At 33.3% G+C, this 22,071-nt stretch overlaps 2 protein-coding genes across 3 annotated transcripts in view; both read right to left on the bottom strand.

Annotated features, from left to right (window-relative positions):
• Positions 1–4,027, bottom strand: part of LOC143045110 (lipopolysaccharide-induced tumor necrosis factor-alpha factor homolog) — a 41,170-nt gene extending 37,143 nt beyond the window's left edge. For both annotated transcript variants that reach the window (XM_076217429.1, XM_076217430.1), the window contains exon 1: positions 3,924–4,027. The gene's annotated coding sequence lies outside the window, so the exon portion shown is untranslated. The remainder of the gene's footprint in view (positions 1–3,923) is intronic.
• A 9,530-nt stretch (positions 4,028–13,557) lies between these two features.
• On the bottom strand, positions 13,558–20,882 carry LOC143046918 (lipopolysaccharide-induced tumor necrosis factor-alpha factor homolog). Its single transcript, XM_076219965.1, has 5 exons — positions 20,744–20,882; positions 19,682–19,792; positions 16,329–16,499; positions 15,129–15,309; positions 13,558–13,838 (listed from the first exon to the last, which is right to left on the bottom strand). The coding sequence occupies exons 2-5, from the start codon at positions 19,713–19,715 to the stop codon at positions 13,730–13,732; spliced, it is 495 nt and encodes a 164-aa protein (XP_076076080.1). The 5' UTR covers positions 19,716–19,792; positions 20,744–20,882; the 3' UTR covers positions 13,558–13,729.
• Between the last annotated feature and the right edge of the window lie 1,189 nt (positions 20,883–22,071).

Below are 22,071 nucleotides of genomic sequence, written 5' to 3'. Positions count from 1 at the left end.
CTGCAGTTCTTTTCGGAGAGTTTTGAAAATACTTCCATAATTGTATCAGAGTCAGCTGTGCCAGATCAATATCTTTAAGTTCTGTCTTTGTGTCTGCACATGCAAGTGCTAGTTTATGACAGATACAATGAATATTTATAATTCCTGGGTGTTCTTTTCTCAACAGTGCAGCCACACCATTCTTTCTTCCAGTCATCACAGAAGCCCCATCTGTTGCTAGGCTTCTGAGCTTACTTATGTCAATCCCTAGATTCAGTAACTTTTCTTTTATTACTTTTACAATTGTTGCAGCATCTGCTGAATCTGATTCCTTCAAAAGGTCAGCTGTAAAAAGGAAATGAATTGTTGGGCACCCAGCTCTATCAACATACTGTATAAAGCAAACTAACTGTTCAATCAAAGAAATATCAGTTACTTCATCTATCATCAGCCCAAAACTATCAGCCATATTTACTTTTTGTACTAGGTCTTCTGTTATAACATCTCCTATACTCAAGAACATTTCACGGATTGACCCAGCACTGCTATGGTTAAAGTGTTTCATATGTGACACTCCAACTACTTCTAGCAAGTTAATCAGTGATTTAAATTTGCTATTTGCCACCTCTTCTTTGGCCAACCAATACAATGAGGTAAATGCAATTAAAAGTACTTCTGATGCATATTCTTTCCTGTTATTTACCTCTTTTTGAAATGGGGAAACTCTCTGTATGTTTTCTTCAAGTTCTGCAGCTTTGTGAACCTTGGATTTGGAATGGTCCTGTATAGCTTCTTTTCTGAATCGCAGACCTGGTTTCATACAAAAAATATCTTTGTTCTTTGGATTTAAATTGTGATGGTTTTTGCACAGGAGACAGTACATTCCTTCTTGTTCTATATAGACAAGCCACCATAACCCTGTATCTTGACTGAAGGAGGTATTTTTGTCCATCAAAGTGCTATGTTTAAATCTGTGTTTATTTTTTGATGTTGACTGAGGGTCTTCAAAACTTAGAGACTCACATCTATCTTTACAGATGGAAAAATGGTGGATTTTCTTAGTATTATCTTTAAATGTTTCTTCAAGTAGTTTTCTCTGTTTTTCTATGTCAATTTCTATTCTTTGAGTTTCAAAGTTTGTTGTTGAAGTTGTTGAAACTGTGCAGGGAGATGTAGAATTAGTTTTAATTAAAGGCGAGTTCTCAATCTCTACTTCATTATTTTTATGATTATCATGTTTATCTGTATCTTCTGGAGTGGAATTTTGAGTGGGGGCTGCCTCTGACTGTGACTCATCATCATCTAAAAAAATAGATAAATCATTTGTCAAAACGGAAACAGTGGGAATAATAGTGAATGTAAGTTTTACTAAAATTTGTGGAGTAGTTTTCAATTTTGAATTTAAGATTCTGTGGGAGTTTCTTTTAAAATCATTCAGTTATTAAATTGTGGATAAAAAATACTTTTGAACAGAGGAATACACAGGTGGACAGCAGACATTCCGTGTTTTTATAAAGCAAGGATATAAATAAAAATAAATTATATTTTCTTTTAATTCATAAAATACATATATATATATATGTATAAAATTTCAAAAGTTTAAACTGTACAATGCTAAAAATTTTAGATTTGCAGCAGCTACCACCACTTTAGACAAATGTAAATTTGGGCAAAATGTAAATAATAAATTAATTAAAAATCTTAGTTATAATATCATATTACTATGCAGAAGCCATGTGCCTACTTCAACAGTAAAATTGAGAATGGAAATGGGGAATATGTCAAAGAGACAACAAACAAATTAATTTAAAAATAATTAAAAAAATGAAAATAATACATGCAAACCTCTTACCTAAGATAAACTGTAGTAGATGTTGCTCTTTTCAATGATCTGGCCACAGTCCTGTCTGGTAGTTGTAGATTGTTTAAATGTTGGTGCTGCCATAGCAGAAAGCTGGTACATGTATACACATGAAAAATTTAACAGTGTCATGCAAACAATTTAAAAACAATTAACATGCTCTCATGCAAAACAGCAAACAAACGTTTTTGATATATGCTAAGTGTTGTGATGATTGTTCTTGTCAGATAAAAAAATGTATTTAACTTTCGCTTAACTTTAATATTGATATAAAGGGGTGATTGTGAAAAGGGGGGCAAATTAATTATAGGCTTCTTAACTATAGTAAGTAATTGTAAAACTGTGATTTTTCACTTCTTCAGAGCTGTCTTTTTTTTTAATTTAAGAAGTCTAAAATCTGGTCAAATTTTATATTTTGTAAACGTAACAGTTATATATGTTACTTCATATTGTTTCACGAAGTCTTACACTAAAAATTTCCTGCAGACAGCAGTCATTAAATCACAACATAGAACACATATAGAGAAAACGGTGATCAGGGACAACGTATGGTCCAACGGGAAACGAACTGATTTGATACAATTAACGATTTTTTGAATTTCATAGAATGTTCACCTTTATTAAACCTTTTATTCATAAAATAATCTGTGATACAAGCTGCTTTCCTTTTCTTAGACATAGTTATGCTGTTGTTGTTTATATTCATCAACAATTTGCCGCTTGAAAATATACTGCTAAATCGTCGCATTTTAAAGCGCTCTTACGATACAGATACGGACACATGGTTTATCAGAATCACTACTCCTTACTTTGGAGGTGTACCTAAATTGGCAGAAGATAGATCTATATTTTAACGCGGACCTCGACGAAGACACCTATAAACATACACATTCACGGCGTACACGGAGATTATCACTTTAGGAAAGAAAGAAATTAGATTTGAACGATTTCAAAAAAATTTTACACATTATTTTTTTTTGTATTTTTATTTTTTCTGCCGGTACCAGACGCTTCCGTAGGCGGGTAAAAGTACCGGGTACCGGGTCTTAATGAATGCACTGCTTGTTCACTGATCCATGAAATGAGGTCGAGGTTTAAAATAAGTGAAAACTGTCTGACGGGCATGAGGACCTTGCAAGGTACGCACATACCAAATATAGTTATCCAATTACTTATAAGAGAGAAATTAACATTACAAAAAATCTGAACTTTTTTTTGAAGTAGTCACTGAACCATGAAAATGAGGTCAAGGACATTGGACATGTGACTGACGGAAAGTTCGTAACATGAGGCATCTATATACAAAGTATGAAGTATACAGGTCTTCTAACTTCTAAAATATAAAGCTTTTAAGAAGTTAGCTAACGCCGCCGCCGGATCACTATCCCTATGTCGAGCTTTCTGCAACAAAAGTTGCAGGCTCGACAAAAACCACGTTGTCTCACTTTAATTTAGGACTATGACAACAAATATATACTTATAGGAATACACAAAACCAATAAAAACTGGGTGCGAACGTGTAGGGTGCGAAAGTGAAAGGGGGCGAATGTGATAGGGTGTGAACATGAATGGGCGCAAACGGACCTGGATTCTTCTGGGGACATTTTACAGGAACCTTTGTGATCTTGGTAATGTAAAGAAATTACCTTTCTGTGACGTACAATTAGCAAAGGTGTATTGGAACTTCTGTTTTGCCTGACAAATATAGAATGACTAGTCTATCGAAAATATCATTAAGAATATGGAGAAAAAAAATTAGTCTTTAACAGTTTACTTGGTTCCAAAATATAATACTATGGTAGTCATGGGTTCCAAAAAACTACATTGGGAGCTTTATTCACTATAAAGGGCCTAATGCAAACTTTCTATTACAAGGAAGTTTAAAACTATTTAGAGATAACAGGTTATTTATTTTTTGGGAATCGAAGACCAAAGAGTATCTGTCGAACATGCGAACTCTTTCAAACATTTTACATGTGAAAATGGATAGCTAAAGAAAAAAACAAAAAGCCACACTAGACATAAATATGTCAAATAAGGGATTGTAATCTCTCAATAAACGTATCTAGCTTGTATTACTTACACTTTACGATTGTAAATAAGATAGTCCAAAGGTGTGTCAACAAACAATAAATCTGTGTCGTGCGCAAATTGAAGTCATTTCCGGTCAAATTAACCTAAAATAAGTCTGGCATATTCGAACGTATCACGCAAATATGTAGTATTTTTACAAATGTAGTGTGTTATAATAATAATAGAGGGCTTTACTTGCATAGAAATATACAAAACATGTTATGTTCATGAATTTATCAAGATGGTTTCAATTACTCGAGTATGGATAAAAAACAAACCAAATATGACAAAAAGTAACAAAAAAACAGACTTAGAAAAATATTTATTACATTTAAAAGTAGCAGTCAAGTATTTTAAAAATAAAACAGACTGAACTCGCATTTTTTTTTTTATATATATACAGATTTTTATTCAATCTGATTGATTCACAATAATTCACCTTGAAGCTTCAAGATATAATATAATGACTAATTTCATGCATTGTGAATCGAAAAGTTACAAGTATATCAGTTGATTACCAGTTTACCTCGAACCAAACAAATTGAAAATCAAAGAAATTACTACGATTTCCAAGAGCAGTGAAAAACATAAAACTAGAGATATAGTTCCAAATCTGGCAATGGTAATGTGTGTCTCGAGAGGAAGCGACCATATAGAAACCTGAATGTTCAATCTTAAGGTGGTACCCAACACTTTCATTAACATTTATTTGGCTCGTTTAATTTCCATAAAATTTTGACAAAGTATTTACTTTGACCCTTTAACCAAAATATAAAAATTTCTAAAATTTTGAACCAACCAATTTATCAGAAAAAATACACTAGTTATATAGCAGTTTGACAAACACCAATTTTGATCATTGAGAAGCTTAATATTCCCTTTACAACACTACGTAATTAAAACAATTAGCTGATTTAACAGAGTTATCTCCCTGTAGTGTTAGGTACCACCTTAACTTCAAAATTTAATAACTTGACGGTTAGTTCATATGTATAAGCAGGGTAGGTGAAATATGCCCAGAGGTGGATTAAGATAGGCCCCCCTTTTCTGGAAAAAAATGGTTGATTATATAGGGAATCACTGAAGCATGACCAGAGCGGGCCCCTCTAATAGGCGGCAAATGGGTCCCACTTATGGAAATTTCTAGATCCGCCACTGATGTCAGCGCTGCAGGAGTTCTGATTTCTTTCTAGGGGCAATACATCCCACCGAAGACTTCAAGTGTCATTGAGGTTGAAAACACTGATCAAAGATTCAAGTCTTATAAAATATGGTGGCCCAATATCCATGACAAGACTTGATAGACTTTTTATATATTATAAGACAATAATTGTAAGTACAACGTACTACGAATACAACATAGTTTTAATTAAACCTTTTTTTTTTGTTTGTTATACGTTTGAGATAATATACGTTTGAGAAAATTAGAAAAAAACCGGCATACTAAAGATTTATATAAGTGTAAAAACGATGCAATTTCATGCCATACCAACGCAATTTAATATTTAAGGAATTCTGATAAATTTGAAAAAAAGAACATCAATGAACTATGCAGAAACAACGTGATGTTCACCAGTGTTATCCGACTTGTATGAAACCTTTCGTCTACATGTTGATTTTTTTTTAAAAATGGCCCAATATCGATATTTTAAATAACCGAATACCGAAAAATATTGATATATGAAATATATTACTCCCTATATATATAGCATAATAAAAAAACATTTTGCACAAATGCATGGTTTTAATTTCCATCAGCGGCAGTGTCTTGAATAAGTGCCAGTGTCACACTCACTAAACAATTGAACAAGGTGTATTTTCAACTTATTTTGTTGTACCCACTGTAACAATACATCTAAAATGCATATATCTCTTCCGTTTCGCTTCCGCTTTCGCATTTTAGCAACCTCCAATTCGATTTTCACTCTCTTCAGGTAATTGAACCGACACACTTATTTATATTGATCTAATTGTATATATATAGCCTTACAAATAACAGTCTAGAAAACAAAAACCACTTAAGTCGATTTTCAGAACACAAGCTCATGCATATTGATTTTTTTCTTATAGAATTGGGTCTTAGAACGGTAAGACTTTCCATTGTCATTTTCAACATACTATCGTTTGCTGTGTATTGTGCCAGTTATAATACATCTTCGATTTGAATGACTTTGTATATGCTGATAATGTTTACATATCCTAGAAACAACGTTAAAACAAGCAATATTTAGTATTAGCTAGAGAGTTGCACATTTTCTGCTCAGGCGTCCTATTTTCAAAAGCTGATATAGGAATTTCTTTCATAAAGTTCAGGCTATGGCTAGTTAAATTCATAACAAAGTTTGTCGCGCACTTTTCACTGCAATCCACATATGTATATTTTGAAAGAAGCATAGTAGTCACTTGTTTTGGGGGAGGTGGATCGGTACTATAGTGTTATTTTTTTTTCTAAGAAACCACCACTTATTCATAGTTCGAAGAGTAGTACAAAAAAATTCAATTGACGCAAATAAAGTTTCCAAGAAAATGGAATAAATCAATTACGAAAAAAAAAGAAGACAAATTTTACATAAATACATGAGGAGGAAACAGTAAATAACTAAATAACATAAGAAACACGACGGGTGCCACATGTGGATCAGGATCTGCTCAAGTTACCATTCCGGAGCACCTGAGATAACCCCCAGTTTTTGGTGGGGTTCGTGTTGCTTAGATAGTCTTTAGTTTTCCATGTTGTGTCTTCTGTGCTATTATTTGTCTGTTTTGTCTTTTTATTTTTAGCCATGGCGTTGTCAGTTTATTTTCGATCTATGTATGAGTTTGACTCTCCCTATGGTGATTCTATGGTATCTTTTGTCCCTCTTTTTTATCTGCTGAAGTTCACGTACTTAGTGAAGCTATTTATAAAAACAGATTGATCAACATTTTTGAATAATAAATAAATCGAAATAAAAAAGGTTTATTCAATTCAAAATCTGTATAAAGAAAAAAAAAACATTGATTGCAGATTAGAGTGCTGTCGGGTATTTCTGGCCGTCGGAAATCTTAGGCCTATATATATACAACCAATAGAAAATCAGTTAACACAAATACCGCCCAAAAGGGAAATACCCTATTCCGCATTCCAAAGTTTAAACGATGAGAGGATCGAAACAGGTTTATAATTTTTCCATCTCAGACAAAACCCAAATCACTGTGCTTGCATGCACTAGTGCAACAGCCCATTACATACCACCAATGATTGTATGTCCAGGAGTAAGATTCAAATACAACCCACTTGAGGGTTTTGAAAATGCCAGACCTTATCGCTAATCCCGGTGTCCTATAGCCATTCTTCCCCCATGCCAATTTTTCCGGGGGGAAAACTGGATCGATCCAATTATTCCCCCCGGAAAAATTGGCATGATCCAACTTTTCCCCCTCAGTGTTATGGGGGGAAAACCAGGATCAAGCCAATTTTTCCCACTTATAGCACGAGAAGCTAATGTTTCCCCCTTGAATTATAACGTCGCCGACGTCAGTTCCAAATTTTTATCTAAAAAGAAAATAGCAACATCTTATTTTTAATATTTTAGCGATACGAAACCTTCATTGTATTAATATACATGTGTTATATATACATGTTTATATTTGTTTGTTTTCTGTTTGGTATTTAATTAATAATTAACCAATATTAACCAACAACATAATTGTACTACATGCTCCTGGCTTCGGAATGGCACATAAAGAAGGTGGCGGCTTTAAACATTCCCCCTCCCAATAATCCAGCTTTGGACAGCACACCATAAGAAAAAAATGTTAAATATCAGTTGCAATTGGCTTCACAAAAAATGTTGGTATGGTGCACAATAATCACTTAGCACCGGAATAAGAGTACTCTCAGTTAATGAAAGCTATTTCAAAACCAATTACAACTAATAACAATCATGTTCTCCAAGACTGGTTGTTGTTTAATAACGAATTGACTACTAACGATTTGTTTTGTATGAGATATTGCTACATTACATATAAAAAAAAAGCATGCAGAGACAGGTATTAACTGCGAAACCAAGTATATTTACTATTTATTTAGTATGGTTTTTCAACCCGAGATAGATAAGAATATCTTATTTTTAAGCTTTACTTGTCATACTAGCCTGTTGTCAGAAAAACTAAACCTGCAAAGTAACTTGTTGTGGCAATGCATATTAAAAATGTTGTCTTAGCTTATGATAAATCCCAACGAAATTTTTTTGGCATTTCAAAGCATAGGGGTATTAGTAAGGGGTATACACCTATAGTAAGTTTTCAAGTCAAAAGAATGCATGTAAATCTCAGCATAATACAGATTTGGAATATCAGACAAAATAACACAACAAAATGCAATTCCCGACGGACTGATGAACACGAAGGCAGACAATGAACACATTGACATAGTATAATATGGTAGACATATAGACCGACTGGTAGACATGGATAGACAGACTAGTGGGCACATACACAGACTGGTATAGTAGGCAGATTAATGGATACGTAAACTGACTGGTAAACTTGTAGATAGACTTTCGAACACGGAGACAGACTGGTGGACATGTAGACAGAATAGTAGAAACAAAGACGGACTGGTGAATATAAAGACTATTGAAAATGCATACAGACTGGTGGACACATAGACAGACCGATGAAAATGTAGACGGATTAGTGGACCAAAGACAGACCTGTGGAAACATATCCAGACTTTTGAGAATGTAGACAGACTATTGTAACAGACTGGTGGAAATAAAAACAAACGAGTTGACACATAGACAGAATGATGAACATGTATAGACAGACTTGTGTTAATGTAAATTGAAAAAAAAAATATTTGTCAGCGTAAAAATATAATTCTAACTCTGTTGGGTTTAATGTTCAAACTTGTATAAATATAATTCTAACTCTGTTGGATTTAATTTTCAAACTTGTATAAATATAGTGAAATCTATATTATGGGGGAAAGATTGGCATGGGGGAAAAGTGACTATATGCATACGTATTGCCAAATTTCCGCGGGGGAAGAATGGCAATGATCCAAAATTTCCCCGGGGGAAAGATTGGCTCATGCCAGTTTTTCTCCCGGGGGAAAAACTGGCATGGGGGAAGAATGGCTATATAACGCTGACCCGGCCGCTTGAACTTTTGACGCAAACAACAATCACTTTTCCATTGTGACGTCAGATATTTTGTTTTATGACGTCAAAATTTGACGGGAACCTGTGTGATATCCAGCAATGGCGGACAAATAGTGATAGTGCAACAGCCCATTACATACCACCAATGATTGTATGTCCAGGAGTAAGATTCAAATACAACCCACTTGAGGGTTTTGAAAATGCCAGACCTTATCGCTAATCCCGGTGTCCTATAGCCATTCTTCCCCCATGCCAATTTTTCCGGGGGGAAAAACTGGATCGATCCAATTATTCCCCCCGGAAAAATTGGCATGATCCAACTTTTCCCCCTCAGTGTTATGGGGGGAAAACCAGGATCAAGCCAATTTTTCCCACTTATAGCACGAGAAGCTAATGTTTCCCCCTTGAATTATAACGTCGCCGACGTCAGTTCCAAATTTTTATCTAAAAAGAAAATAGCAACATCTTATTTTTAATATTTTAGCGATACGAAACCTTCATTGTATTAATATACATGTGTTATATATACATGTTTATATTTGTTTGTTTTCTGTTTGGTATTTAATTAATAATTAACCAATATTAACCAACAACATAATTGTACTACATGCTCCTGGCTTCGGAATGGCACATAAAGAAGGTGGCGGCTTTAAAAATTCCCCCCTCCCAATAATCCAGCTTTGGACAGCACACCATAAGAAAAAAATGTTAAATATCAGTTGCAATTGGCTTCACAAAAAATGTTGGTATGGTGCACAATAATCACTTAGCACCGGAATAAGAGTACTCTCAGTTAATGAAAGCTATTTCAAAACCAATTACAACTAATAACAATCATGTTCTCCAAGACTGGTTGTTGTTTAATAACGAATTGACTACTAACGATTTGTTTTGTATGAGATATTGCTACATTACATATAAAAAAAAAAAGCATGCAGAGACAGGTATTAACTGCGAAACCAAGTATATTTACTATTTATTTAGTATGGTTTTTCAACCCGAGATAGATAAGAATATCTTATTTTTAAGCTTTACTTGTCATACTAGCCTGTTGTCAGAAAAACTAAACCTGCAAAGTAACTTGTTGTGGCAATGCATATTAAAAATGTTGTCTTAGCTTATGATAAATCCCAACGAAATTTTTTTGGCATTTCAAAGCATAGGGGTATTAGTAAGGGGTATACACCTATAGTAAGTTTTCAAGTCAAAAGAATGCATGTAAATCTCAGCATAATACAGATTTGGAATATCAGACAAAATAACACAACAAAATGCAATTCCCGACGGACTGATGAACACGAAGGCAGACAATGAACACATTGACATAGTATAATATGGTAGACATATAGACCGACTGGTAGACATGGATAGACAGACTAGTGGGCACATACACAGACTGGTATAGTAGGCAGATTAATGGATACGTAAACTGACTGGTAAACTTGTAGATAGACTTTCGAACACGGAGACAGACTGGTGGACATGTAGACAGAATAGTAGAAACAAAGACGGACTGGTGAATATAAAGACTATTGAAAATGCATACAGACTGGTGGACACATAGACAGACCGATGAAAATGTAGACGGATTAGTGGACCAAAGACAGACCTGTGGAAACATATCCAGACTTTTGAGAATGTAGACAGACTATTGTAACAGACTGGTGGAAATAAAAACAAACGAGTTGACACATAGACAGAATGATGAACATGTATAGACAGACTTGTGTTAATGTAAATTGAAAAAAAAAATATTTGTCAGCGTAAAAATATAATTCTAACTCTGTTGGGTTTAATGTTCAAACTTGTATAAATATAATTCTAACTCTGTTGGATTTAATTTTCAAACTTGTATAAATATAGTGAAATCTATATTATGGGGGAAAGATTGGCATGGGGGAAAAGTGACTATATGCATACGTATTGCCAAATTTCCGCGGGGGAAGAATGGCAATGATCCAAAATTTCCCCGGGGGAAAGATTGGCTCATGCCAGTTTTTCTCCCGGGGGAAAAACTGGCATGGGGGAAGAATGGCTATGTAACGCTGACCCGGCCGCTTGAACTTTTGACGCAAACAACAATCACTTTTCCATTGTGACGTCAGATATTTTGTTTTATGACGTCAAAATTTGACGGGAACCTGTGTGATATCCAGCAATGGCGGACAAATAGTGATAAGGTGTATTAATGGTTGGATGGATTCTGACCTTTTTCTTACTTGGCTTCGTGAGACTTTCCTACCACACATTAAAGCAATAAAGGTTTCCCTTCCAGTCGTGTTATTTGTAGATGGCCACTCTACACACATCAGTTTGGAGGCCAATGAATTTAGTCGAAGAGAAAACTTAGTGATGTATTGCTTGCAGCAACACGCAAGTCATATCATGCAGCCTCTAGATTTATGTTTGTTTTCTTCCCTAGAATATAATTGGAGGAAATCTGTAACATGTCGGATATTTCATCTTCCAATATTTCTAAATTCGGTTTTGCTTTCTTATGGGGGTTATACAGTTTGGACAGCTGTATACTGTGTTTTTACATGATTTAACACAGAATGAAATGAAACAACATCCGATATCACATCTACAAAAGTAAAGACATGCCTCTATGATATAGTCCTCCTGATACAGTTCCAAAATACCTCACTTTATCAGTGATGTGGATTCGTAACTTGATAACATTAAACCAATACCGAATGTCATGAGAAAACATCTCAAAGTGAGTTTCTTGAGTAGAATTCGGAGGACAGTATGACGTCCATTATCACTGAACTAGTAACATATTTGTTTAGGGGCCAGCTGAAGGACTCCTTTGGATGCGGGAGTTTCTTGCTGGATTGAAGACCCATTGGTGGCCTTCGGTTGTTGTCTGTTCTATTGTCGGGTTGTTGTATCTTTTACACCTTCCCCATTTCCATTCTCAATTTTAATATACAATACAATCACGCTTCAATTTGTTTTAATTTTTGTTTAACAATATCGTCGTACCACATTTATACATATCCCAATCTACAGCCAGCTAGATAATTACAGACCAGAACATTCTAAGCAGTTTTCTCGATCCCTCGTAAATTGACATTGCTATCCAATTGTGTTCATCCAATTGCAAAGGAAGTTATATATGACACTCACAGTTTTCCAAATAAATAAACCCAAAAGGACAACTTATAAAGATGTGAGCAAATAGATGTCAACATATGACAGTCAACAACCAGTAAGACTGTTTAGACCCCGGTATGAATGAACGCGAAACAATTAGCTGTATTTGGCAAAACTTTTGGGAATTTTTGGTCCTCAATGATCTTCAACTTCTTACTTTATTTGGACTTTTTGTTTTTGTTTTTTTTTTTTTTAACTTTCTTTTTAAAACTTTTTTTGATTCGAGCGTCACTGATGAATCTTTTGTAGACGAAATGTGCAACTGACGCAAATAGATAATTTCATTCCTTGTATATATGATGAATTTTTTTTTTACAATCGCTGGGTCGATGCCACTGCTGGTTGGGTTTCATTCACCTCGGGTATCACCAGCCCAGTAGTCAGTACTTCTGTGTTGACATGAATTATCATTGATATGTTCATACTTATAAATTAACTGTTTATTAAAGTTTATTTTTTTGAAATACTAAGGCTTTTCTACCTTAGGATTAGATTACGTTAGCTGTATTTGGCAAAAGTTTTAGGAAGTTTTGGTCTGACGCAAATACAAAATTTTATTCCTGGTATCTATATGATGAGTTTATTATTGAAAAGAGAAAACCAACCACCTAATTTAAACTACAACAATGCATCGTGACACTCTTCTAACTTCCAATGCGTTACAAGCGGAGACCACTTCCAACAGAAAGATTATATATCGATAAGCATGTAAGGTAGACCTCTATTCTTCGAAAAAAAAAAAATATTATTAACTTACTCAACAAACTACAGAACTATACAAATCAGTTGTGGTTGATTGGTAGTTGTTGTACGCCAGTGTTTCTGTTTTTCCATCGTTTTCCTCGGTTTTAGTTTATAACCCGCATTTGATTTCCTTTGATAGATTTATGACTTTTGAAAACCGGTATACTACTGTTGCCTTATTTAATATATGTAAGAGTGTCATAGGAAAGATTTGCTTGTGTTTAAGAGTAGAACAACTAAAAAAGCAGAGAGCTCTCTCTTTTCCCCTTTTTCAATAAACCCGCCTTTGCCAATGTTAAACACCAATAAGTAATTGGAATATATTAATTAAAATCTAAATTAAAAAGTTAGTTCATAGACAATGCGGACTGTAAGTATGTAGGGATTTCTTCATTACCATAATATAATGTAAACAGTTAAAAATATACGTTTTAACAGGGTCGTAGTTGAGGAGTAGTACAAAAACAAATTTCGAAAACAACAACAATATATATTTTTTTTAAAGAATTAATGTAATATCAAGTAAAGATAATAGCAAAACATTGTATGCCGAGCAATAATTAAGGTTATCACTGTCAAATATAATATCTTCAAATAGTTTTGCTTATTTATTTACTAAGACAGTAAAAATGTTCAATGAATAACAAGATTATTTGAATAAAAGAGTTAATATCTATTCACAATAAAATATCACAGACGTTATCATATCTTTAAGATATGGAAACAAATTAATAAATAAATATAAAATGCGCATATTCCAATGATTTTACATCCGGTTGTGCTTCCCTAGAGTGGTTCTACAGTTTGGACAACTGTGCACTGTATCTTTACACGAACTGATGCAGAATGGAATAAAACAACACCCAACATCACATCTACAACCGAAAAGACAACAATGTATAAGACTTTCTGCTAATTGTAATGTAGTTTCAAAAATATCATGTTAAGAATATTACTAATTTAGATTTTGTAGTTGACCACATTAAAATTCATGATTCAAGATTTAACCAATCATGGACCCTCAAAGTGTTGGCGCTTGAGGGGTCTTGAATGAAAGATGGAGTTTATGATTTGAATTTCGATCATCTGATCTTTAGCTAAGTGTATTTTACTTAAGTGTTTGGTTTCTGTAAATTGTTCTTTAATCCACCCATTCTAGATCTGTTCTTTATACTCATTTATAGTGTAACATTTGCAAGATAACAAATATTCACTTTTTACATTATGCCTTTCTCGAACAAATTAAACTTTTAATGAAAGTGGTCTGTTGTTTCTATTTATGTTTTTTTTACAAATTTACTACCTGTCATTGTTTCAAAATATATGTATTGCAACAAATATATATGCCTGTTCCAAGTCAGGAATATGACAGTTCTTGTCTATTAGTTTCTGATGTGTTTTGTCATTTGATTTTGCCATGTGATTAGGGACTTTCCGATTTGATTTTCCTCTGAGTTCAGTATTTTTGTGATTTTACTTTATACATAAACATAAAGGATGTCCAGTATAAAAGATGGTCGATAACAAGTAATACATTATAAAGACACCAATCACGTAGATTTTAAATAGATGGAAGGCAGCTAGATCTGACTTCTCTTCTAAGAAGGTATGTTGTATAAGATCAGAGAGTAAGAAAGTTTCAACTGCAACAGGAAACTACTTTAACAGGGACGAGTTTTATTCAAGGATTCGTTTATGTAGAGATAATTTGACCCCATCTTCCTCTATTAAACCAGACGCAATCCACCATTTTCTTGACACATGCCTGTTTCACTAATTATGGCATTTGTTTTTCATTAATTCTGCTGATTGTGTTTGATTTTGTCAGTTTTTATATCGACTTCCCTTTTAAATTTGCTTTGAAGTTTGGTATATTTGTTATACTTTTTTTCAACACGTGGGATTGATTTGACAAAATCTGTGTATTTAAGATAAGTGGACGCTTCCTCGAACATACATGCTACTGTCGACCGGTAGATAACTGTCTTTCTACTCCCACATTGTGTCTTTTCCTGCCTGTACCAAGTCAGGAATATGACAGTCGTTATCCATTCTTTTGATGTGTTTGAGCTTTTGATTTTGCCATTTACTATGGGACTTTACATTTAGAATTTTCCTCGGAGGTAGGTATTTTTGATATTTTACTTTTTTCATAAGAAACTTACCCAACAAGGCATAGAACCAGACATGCGACCCACGTTAATGTACCAGTTTGATAAGTTGTGCTGGTTATTATTTGTTTCTGACAGTTTGGACAAGTCATACCAACTGGCGACTCTCTCATCGGTGGTGACATCATCGGCTGTGTTACGATAACTGTTGTTGGTTGACCATATCCTGGTTGACCTAAAGTGTGATGTTAAATTATGTAAATACATTTAAGATGTCGATTGTTAGTAAATCAATTTATATGACGGGTTGATTTAATCGTTCAAAACTGTAGTAAGATAATATGGTGTTAAATGGAATGTAAATAAAGGCAAAAGTAGTAAACCGCTGTTCAAAAGTCTATTCTAGGTTTTTGAGAATCATTTTGATTAAGTATTTGCTGTTTTTTTTTATAAAGTTGTACTTTTTTTAATCAAGACTTATACCGATATATATGATTGGGCAGCATTCATATTCATTTTCAGAGGTTGTCATCAATTTTTAGAATAACAAAATATAATACTAATATGGAAACAAATTTAAATCTTTTATCTTTCGATAAGCCTTTTTCTTTTCCCTAAATTTTCTGTTAAAACTGAATAATAATCCAACAAACCAAACAAGAAAAAACAACAAACAAAACATAAATACAAGAAAAACTTTCAGTCTCATATTGATGTTTACGCATGCACTGACGAAATGTTCATCCTAAGAAGAGTATAACGTAAAACTTTAAGCGTTTAAACAAGAAAATAAACTACAATGAAAAACATCTTAGATACAAACCAACAAGTTATTTCACTATTAAATGAGGCCCAATGGTACATATTGTCCCTCATGCAAGACATTGGAAACATCTGACAAAATGATATGACACAAATAATGAATATTACTGTGTAGTATTGAGTCTCTATCTAGTTCGTCGTATACCTATCAGATGACACTCTAACCATAACCAAATGTAACTAAATTATTAATTTCTGCTCGTATTTATATTGACAGAAAATGCATGAAAAATCCTTTAAACAGCAAGGCTAATTGCTGCCGGACTTGATGATATTGAATAGGTTTGATACGGGCCGTTATTGAAATTAAGCATAATTCCATGTGAGGGATACATGTGTTTCTGAGATTCTAGCTTTATATACAAGTGGTAGTTTTCATTTAAACCTACAATGGAAACTTCATATAATGGGTATTACTAAAATCATATTTACCTTGGTGATATGGTGCTGGAGGCGGGGGTGGACCATATCCAGGTTGTCCACCTGGTGGACCATACCCTGGCTGACCCCCTGGCGGACCATATCCTGGTTGACCTCCTGGTTGACCACCTGGCGGACCATATCCGGGTAGACCTCCTGGTTGCCCATGTCCTGGTTGTTTATCTGGAGGTAAAGATTAATTTGTCATGAAGCCTCATTAAAATATCCAATCGCACAGACTTATTTAAAGAGTGTGTACACGAAATAGCACCAGAAGTATTGAGGATTTTTACCAGGAAATAAACAAAGAGCGTTTTCCATTGTGGCAGTTTAAGATGCAAGAGTCTCCAATGATGAACCAAATTTCGCTCTACTTTCAGCAATAACACACAGCTCAGCACGTTAGTGTATTTTACCGATGATCTCTATATATGACTATATTTTCATTTTTCCATTTTCTCTAATGTTCATATGTCCAATATGCCAACGTCTTATTTTTTACTAGGTGTTATAATTAGGCGAATGAGGTCGATAAAGAGTAATGGCGAACGAGAAAAGGTTCCACTGTAATGTATGTGTTAGATTTTACATTCGAATTGGTTTATATTGAATTTCAATTATATATTATGTGTTTGAGCTTAAAACAAATGTCGAGTATATTAATTGTTTTTATGTTGTAATAAAAAAGATAATATACTATGAGTCTCCGAGGGTATTATCAGCTCAGTTGTAAGAACTTCTGTACTGACATGTTTATAATAAACCTCTCTTAATTTGTCCATGAATTTTGAAATTACAAGAAAATCGGATTTCAACTACGTTATGCCAGGTTCACCTTCGATAGATTAGGCTATCTCTTTTGTCTTGTTTGTTTTTGTCATATATAGATATAGGAAGATGTGGTATGAGTGTCAATGAGACAACTCTCTATCCAAGTCAGAATTTATAAAAGTAAACAATTATAGGTCGTCAATGTACAATGTCTTCAACACAGAACCTAGGCTCACACCGAACAGCAAGCTATAAAGGGCCTAAAAAATTACTAGTACAAAACCATTCAAACGGGAACCCAACGGTCTAATCTATATAAAACACGGAAAACGAGAAACACTTATGAACCACATAAACCAACGACGACCACTGAACATCAGATTCGTGACTTAGAACAGGTGTAAACAAATGTAGCGGGATTAAACGTTTTAGAGGTACCAAACCATCTCCCTTTTCTGAAACAGTAGTATAACATCACAACATAAAAAGACACACTATAAAATATCAATTGGAATGACTTAACTGAATTAAAAAACCAAAGTGACACAAATAAAGCTGTTTAACTGTTTTCGTTCTTACATATAATTGGCTTTGCAATATTCGGATTTGAGCGTTCCAGATGAAGATGATTCCAGAATAGCGCTGCGGACGCAAAAAAATATAAATGTGGTGTTTTCATTTTCACTTATTATATAATTGTTCATGTCGATACTTAGTTGAATAAGAAATGTTCTGCTGTATAGATTAATCTATATGTATATTGTTAAGCAAATAAATAAAAGGTTTAACATTAGATATTCCAATAAAACAAATATTTAATACAACATGACTGTATAGTATTTTTAATTTCACAAACAGCCTTTAAATGTCCATACCGTATTCTGAAGGAACTATTAGAAACTCTTTGGGCTTTCGTATTATCGGTATTGAATTGTGTACCTTACATTTTGATTTCTTTTAAATGCATTGTCGACTATGCTAATCCGAACCACTGATATTAACCTATTACATTACGAGTCTAAGTATCGAAGCTTTATGTTTCAAGAAACACTGCTGTTAATCGTGACTACATTTTTCGAAAAATATTTTTGTAATTTTAATTTAAATTAAAACGAAATTACACAGTTTGGAAGAAATTTAATATTATGTAGTACAAACAGTGATTATATTATGATTTATTTCCACTTTATTACACAAAATTTTGACCGATCCACTCCAGTAATTTCGAATATTCAGAGTAAATCATCCTATTCCATACTACCGATTTATATTTAATAGGTCTCTCAAATTAAAATACACTTGATTTTCAATTTCATTGAAATTTACATAAAATGATAAAATTTACTAGTACTTCTAAATGACATACAATTTTCCATAAAACATGAAAGCATTCAAAACATTAATTTAACCAAAAGTGTATCATTACGACTGTCTAGTTTCTTTAAATAGTACAAATAAAAATGTCAGTATTGGTTCAAGTTCAGGATAATCTGTTATTATGTATTGATGATCAGTTACAAGTAATAACGTCATGAATAGATCTATAAAATGATAAATATGTTGATAGATCACTATGGTTGCACAACAAAAACGACATACTCGACTGATCATGTGCACAGTTATAGTGTATTCAATGTTTAGCAGGATGTTGATATACAATCAACCTTGCACAAATAATGTTGCGATAAGTATAGTTCTTTGGTTTCCAGACCGCAGTACAAATAAACGTAACTGTCGCATACATATAAGAAAATACCTTTTCACAAAAGCGAAAAAGCTAGTGTCATTCTGACAAACATTTGTATTTATTAATTTCCAGGATAGCTATGAACAAGTATACATATTTGAATTAAAGAAAACTGTTAACTCAGAAATATGTAGTGGGTTCTTTCAAGTTCTTGCTCATTATAAGTTATTATGACCTGTTATTTTTTTTTTTACAATTAATCGTAATCACATACATGTCAGACGTATTTCAGTCGCAACACAATGGAACGAGAATGGAACTAATGCCTTACACCCTTTGCACGAATTGGCAAAGTTGACAAGGATAGGAAAAGCTTAATGTGAACACACGTATCGGACAATCTGCTGCGATATCTAGTTCTAGCAAAGGTTTTTTTGAAGGGAAATGTATATTTATTGTCACATTAGATATACCTCGGAAATATGTTGCATTCAGTGGTATGACACATACTTGAGTGCGTAAACATGATTTGGAAGCTTCTCCAAATACAGAAATATCACAAGACTGGAAAAGATTCAAAGTGGATCTGCAACGTTTGTTTTAGGATAAAAACGCATAACGACCACTGAGACGACCTGCAATAGCGGGTCACGAAAGGATAGAAGGATCCAATCATTTTAAGTTCGCCATAAACATTAATTCCCAGCATTCATCGATATGTTGTGTATCCATACTTGTAAAAAGTAAAACAACTTAAATACCGAACTTCAACGACAATTCAAAATTGAGATCAGAACCAAACGTTTGTTTTCCCTTACGCAAGAACCTCAAGAAAATGGAGTGAAACTTTTTTATTATTAAACTAAATTCAACGCAGTTAACTAAATAAAAAAGAAGCTGCATTTACCTGGGTTGCTATAAGGTGGTGGTAGCACTGACATATTTCCAAAATAAATCAAATCTTTATCCAACTTTATCCAATTCCTGAATTTTTTTTTGTTTGCAATTGGCTTTGTCACTCTGCATCACAAAATATATAATGAAAATGTCATTTGAATATTTAAAATAGTAATAAAAAAAGCACGAAATTAATTTCACTTTACCAATCTTGTTCAAGACATCCTGTGGCAAAATATCTTTCTGGTAAAATATTGCTCATTTGTGGAAATTTGATTCGGATGATGTCAACCGAGTCAAATTTGACATTTTGTTTCATTTTCATTGGAAAGAAATAAGTATAAATGCCCGAAGTTAATAAAATTGTAAAATAAAATTCTGCAAATATATCGAACATGTTATCAGGCAGACATACTCCGTAATGTCTATGTTTTATAAACATAAAAAGAAAAAAAAAACTGCTTTTGTTAGAAGATGAAATTTAAAACAACGCTTTAACCTTATATTTTTTGTTCGGTTTCATTTGTTCACAAATATCACAAGAAGAAACGGCTAAACTCCTGATGGTTGCTGGCAAATTCCTGTGTTTACAAAATTCAGGATCTGAGAAAATAAGATTTTGCTTGAATTCTTAATCCTGAATCATATGAACGGAAAGCAAAACACATGACATTTGTAGGTTTGCATTCCTCCGCTTTTTTGTAATCAAAAGGTTTAATGTGTATGCGAAAAATAAAAGTATTGCAGTTTTGATCGTATGTTTAATGCTAAAATGATAATAATATATCTCCTTTATATCATCTGTATTTGACATTGGACGTCTGGCAATCAACCAATTGAAGTTTGAGAGATTAAAATACATCTCCTTTTATCTGTCATTGACATTGTTACATTTACTTTAATGAAACATATAATGGACGTTTCTCATGGCGGTTTCTGTAGTACGCGTAATGATATCCACGAATGGCAGAATAAAAAAAAAACACAAGAAAATAATTGTTTCGCCGAATGCAACCTGTATTCTGCCAAAAAATATTAACTACGAGAACTAAAACTACCTTTTTCTACTTACGTGTACAGGAACTATAGTTTTATCATTGAAAATCCACAATGTATTTTCAAACGTAGATATTGGAAAAGTGAAATCATTACTACATGAAGTCAGTCAGGTGTGAACCAATAGCATTTTAATATGCATGACCGATTTTTTCTTCACTGATACTATATTGAAGTGTTCAAACATCTTCTGTGTTTATTGATCCATTTGATAGGCAACTGTATGTGGAAATAAGATTTGATATGGTACTGATGTTTATTGAATATATAAATATATTCTGATGACAAATTTAAGTATAAATATGTTTCAATTAATACACTGAACATATTTTAAGATATACTGGAGAGGATTAAAATACAAAAATTCATCATACTTCAAAAATTAAAACCGGCAAAACCCTGAAGAATAAAGTACTTTAACGAAGTGAATGAATTTGTTTTTATTTTAGTTTCGTTATTTTGTAAAATTGTAGTGCTCATTTTATCTATGAACAAAGGTACAAATGTCGCTGTCTTATGAAGCAGGAAAATAATTAAAATGGCGAACTCCTAGGAAAATTCAAATCGGAAAGTTTAGATGACTTGCTAGATTGATTAGAATAATCACATGTCAGATGTATTATGACCGCAACAACAATGTGGTAAGGACTATATAATGATATAGTAAATGCCGTTCACCCTCTAGCATCAGTTTTCGAGCTGACCAAGATGATCAAATCTTAATTTGAACACAAGAATCTAGCAACCTGCAAAGAAACTCAGTCCTAGCAAAGGTTTCTGGGAGAGAAGTATACTTTGTATAAAGTAAAATAACAAAAAACGACCTCCAAGGAATATTCAAGATTGAAGTTTTTTTTAATAAAATGGCAAAATCAAAAGCTCAAACACTTCAAACGAATCGAAAGCAACAAGCATATATATGTGCGTATTCCTGATTTGATATAGGCATTCCCTCATGTCGAAAATAATGGATTAAACCTGGGTTTACAGCAAGCTAAACCTCTCAATTGTATGACAGTTACATACAATTCCATTATATTTACAGCAGTGTGTGAACAAAACATACAGACATTATAGTTATAAATGTAAAAAAATAGAGGTACAACAGTAAACATTGTTTTATAATCTTAATCACTATACAAACAAACATGTATGTCAATAAAGACAAGAATCCCAAAAAAATACCACATCATTTTTCAATATCCTTAACCTCTTTAGCAAAATTAGCCGGTCCTTTACAGGACTTGTCAAGAAGTGATCGCGTCTGGCTACAGAAACAGTGACCTGCTTTTCAGCTGATCGGAAGAAAAAGAAATATAAGGACTCCTAATAGTAAATTGTTTA

This window comes from Mytilus galloprovincialis, chromosome 9, assembly GCF_965363235.1.
Source record: "Mytilus galloprovincialis chromosome 9, xbMytGall1.hap1.1, whole genome shotgun sequence".
In the NCBI taxonomy this organism is placed as follows: Eukaryota; Metazoa; Mollusca; class Bivalvia; order Mytilida; family Mytilidae; genus Mytilus; species Mytilus galloprovincialis.
The sequence above is the reverse complement of the archived record's forward strand: the minus strand, read 5'-3'. Positions and strand labels throughout refer to the sequence as shown.

What these genes read in the sequence shown, in the direction of transcription:
- LOC143046918 (XM_076219965.1), bottom strand. Translation starts at nt 19,715, where the DNA reads ATGTCAGTGCTACCACCACCTTATAGCAACCCAG. An exon ending in ACCACCTTATAGCAACCCAG is followed by an intron (nt 16,500 to 19,681) that starts GTAAATGCAGCT and finishes CTTTACCTCCAG; the next exon opens with ATAAACAACCAGGACATGGG. An exon ending in TCCAGCACCATATCACCAAG is followed by an intron (nt 15,310 to 16,328) that starts GTAAATATGATT and finishes ATCACACTTTAG; the next exon opens with GTCAACCAGGATATGGTCAA.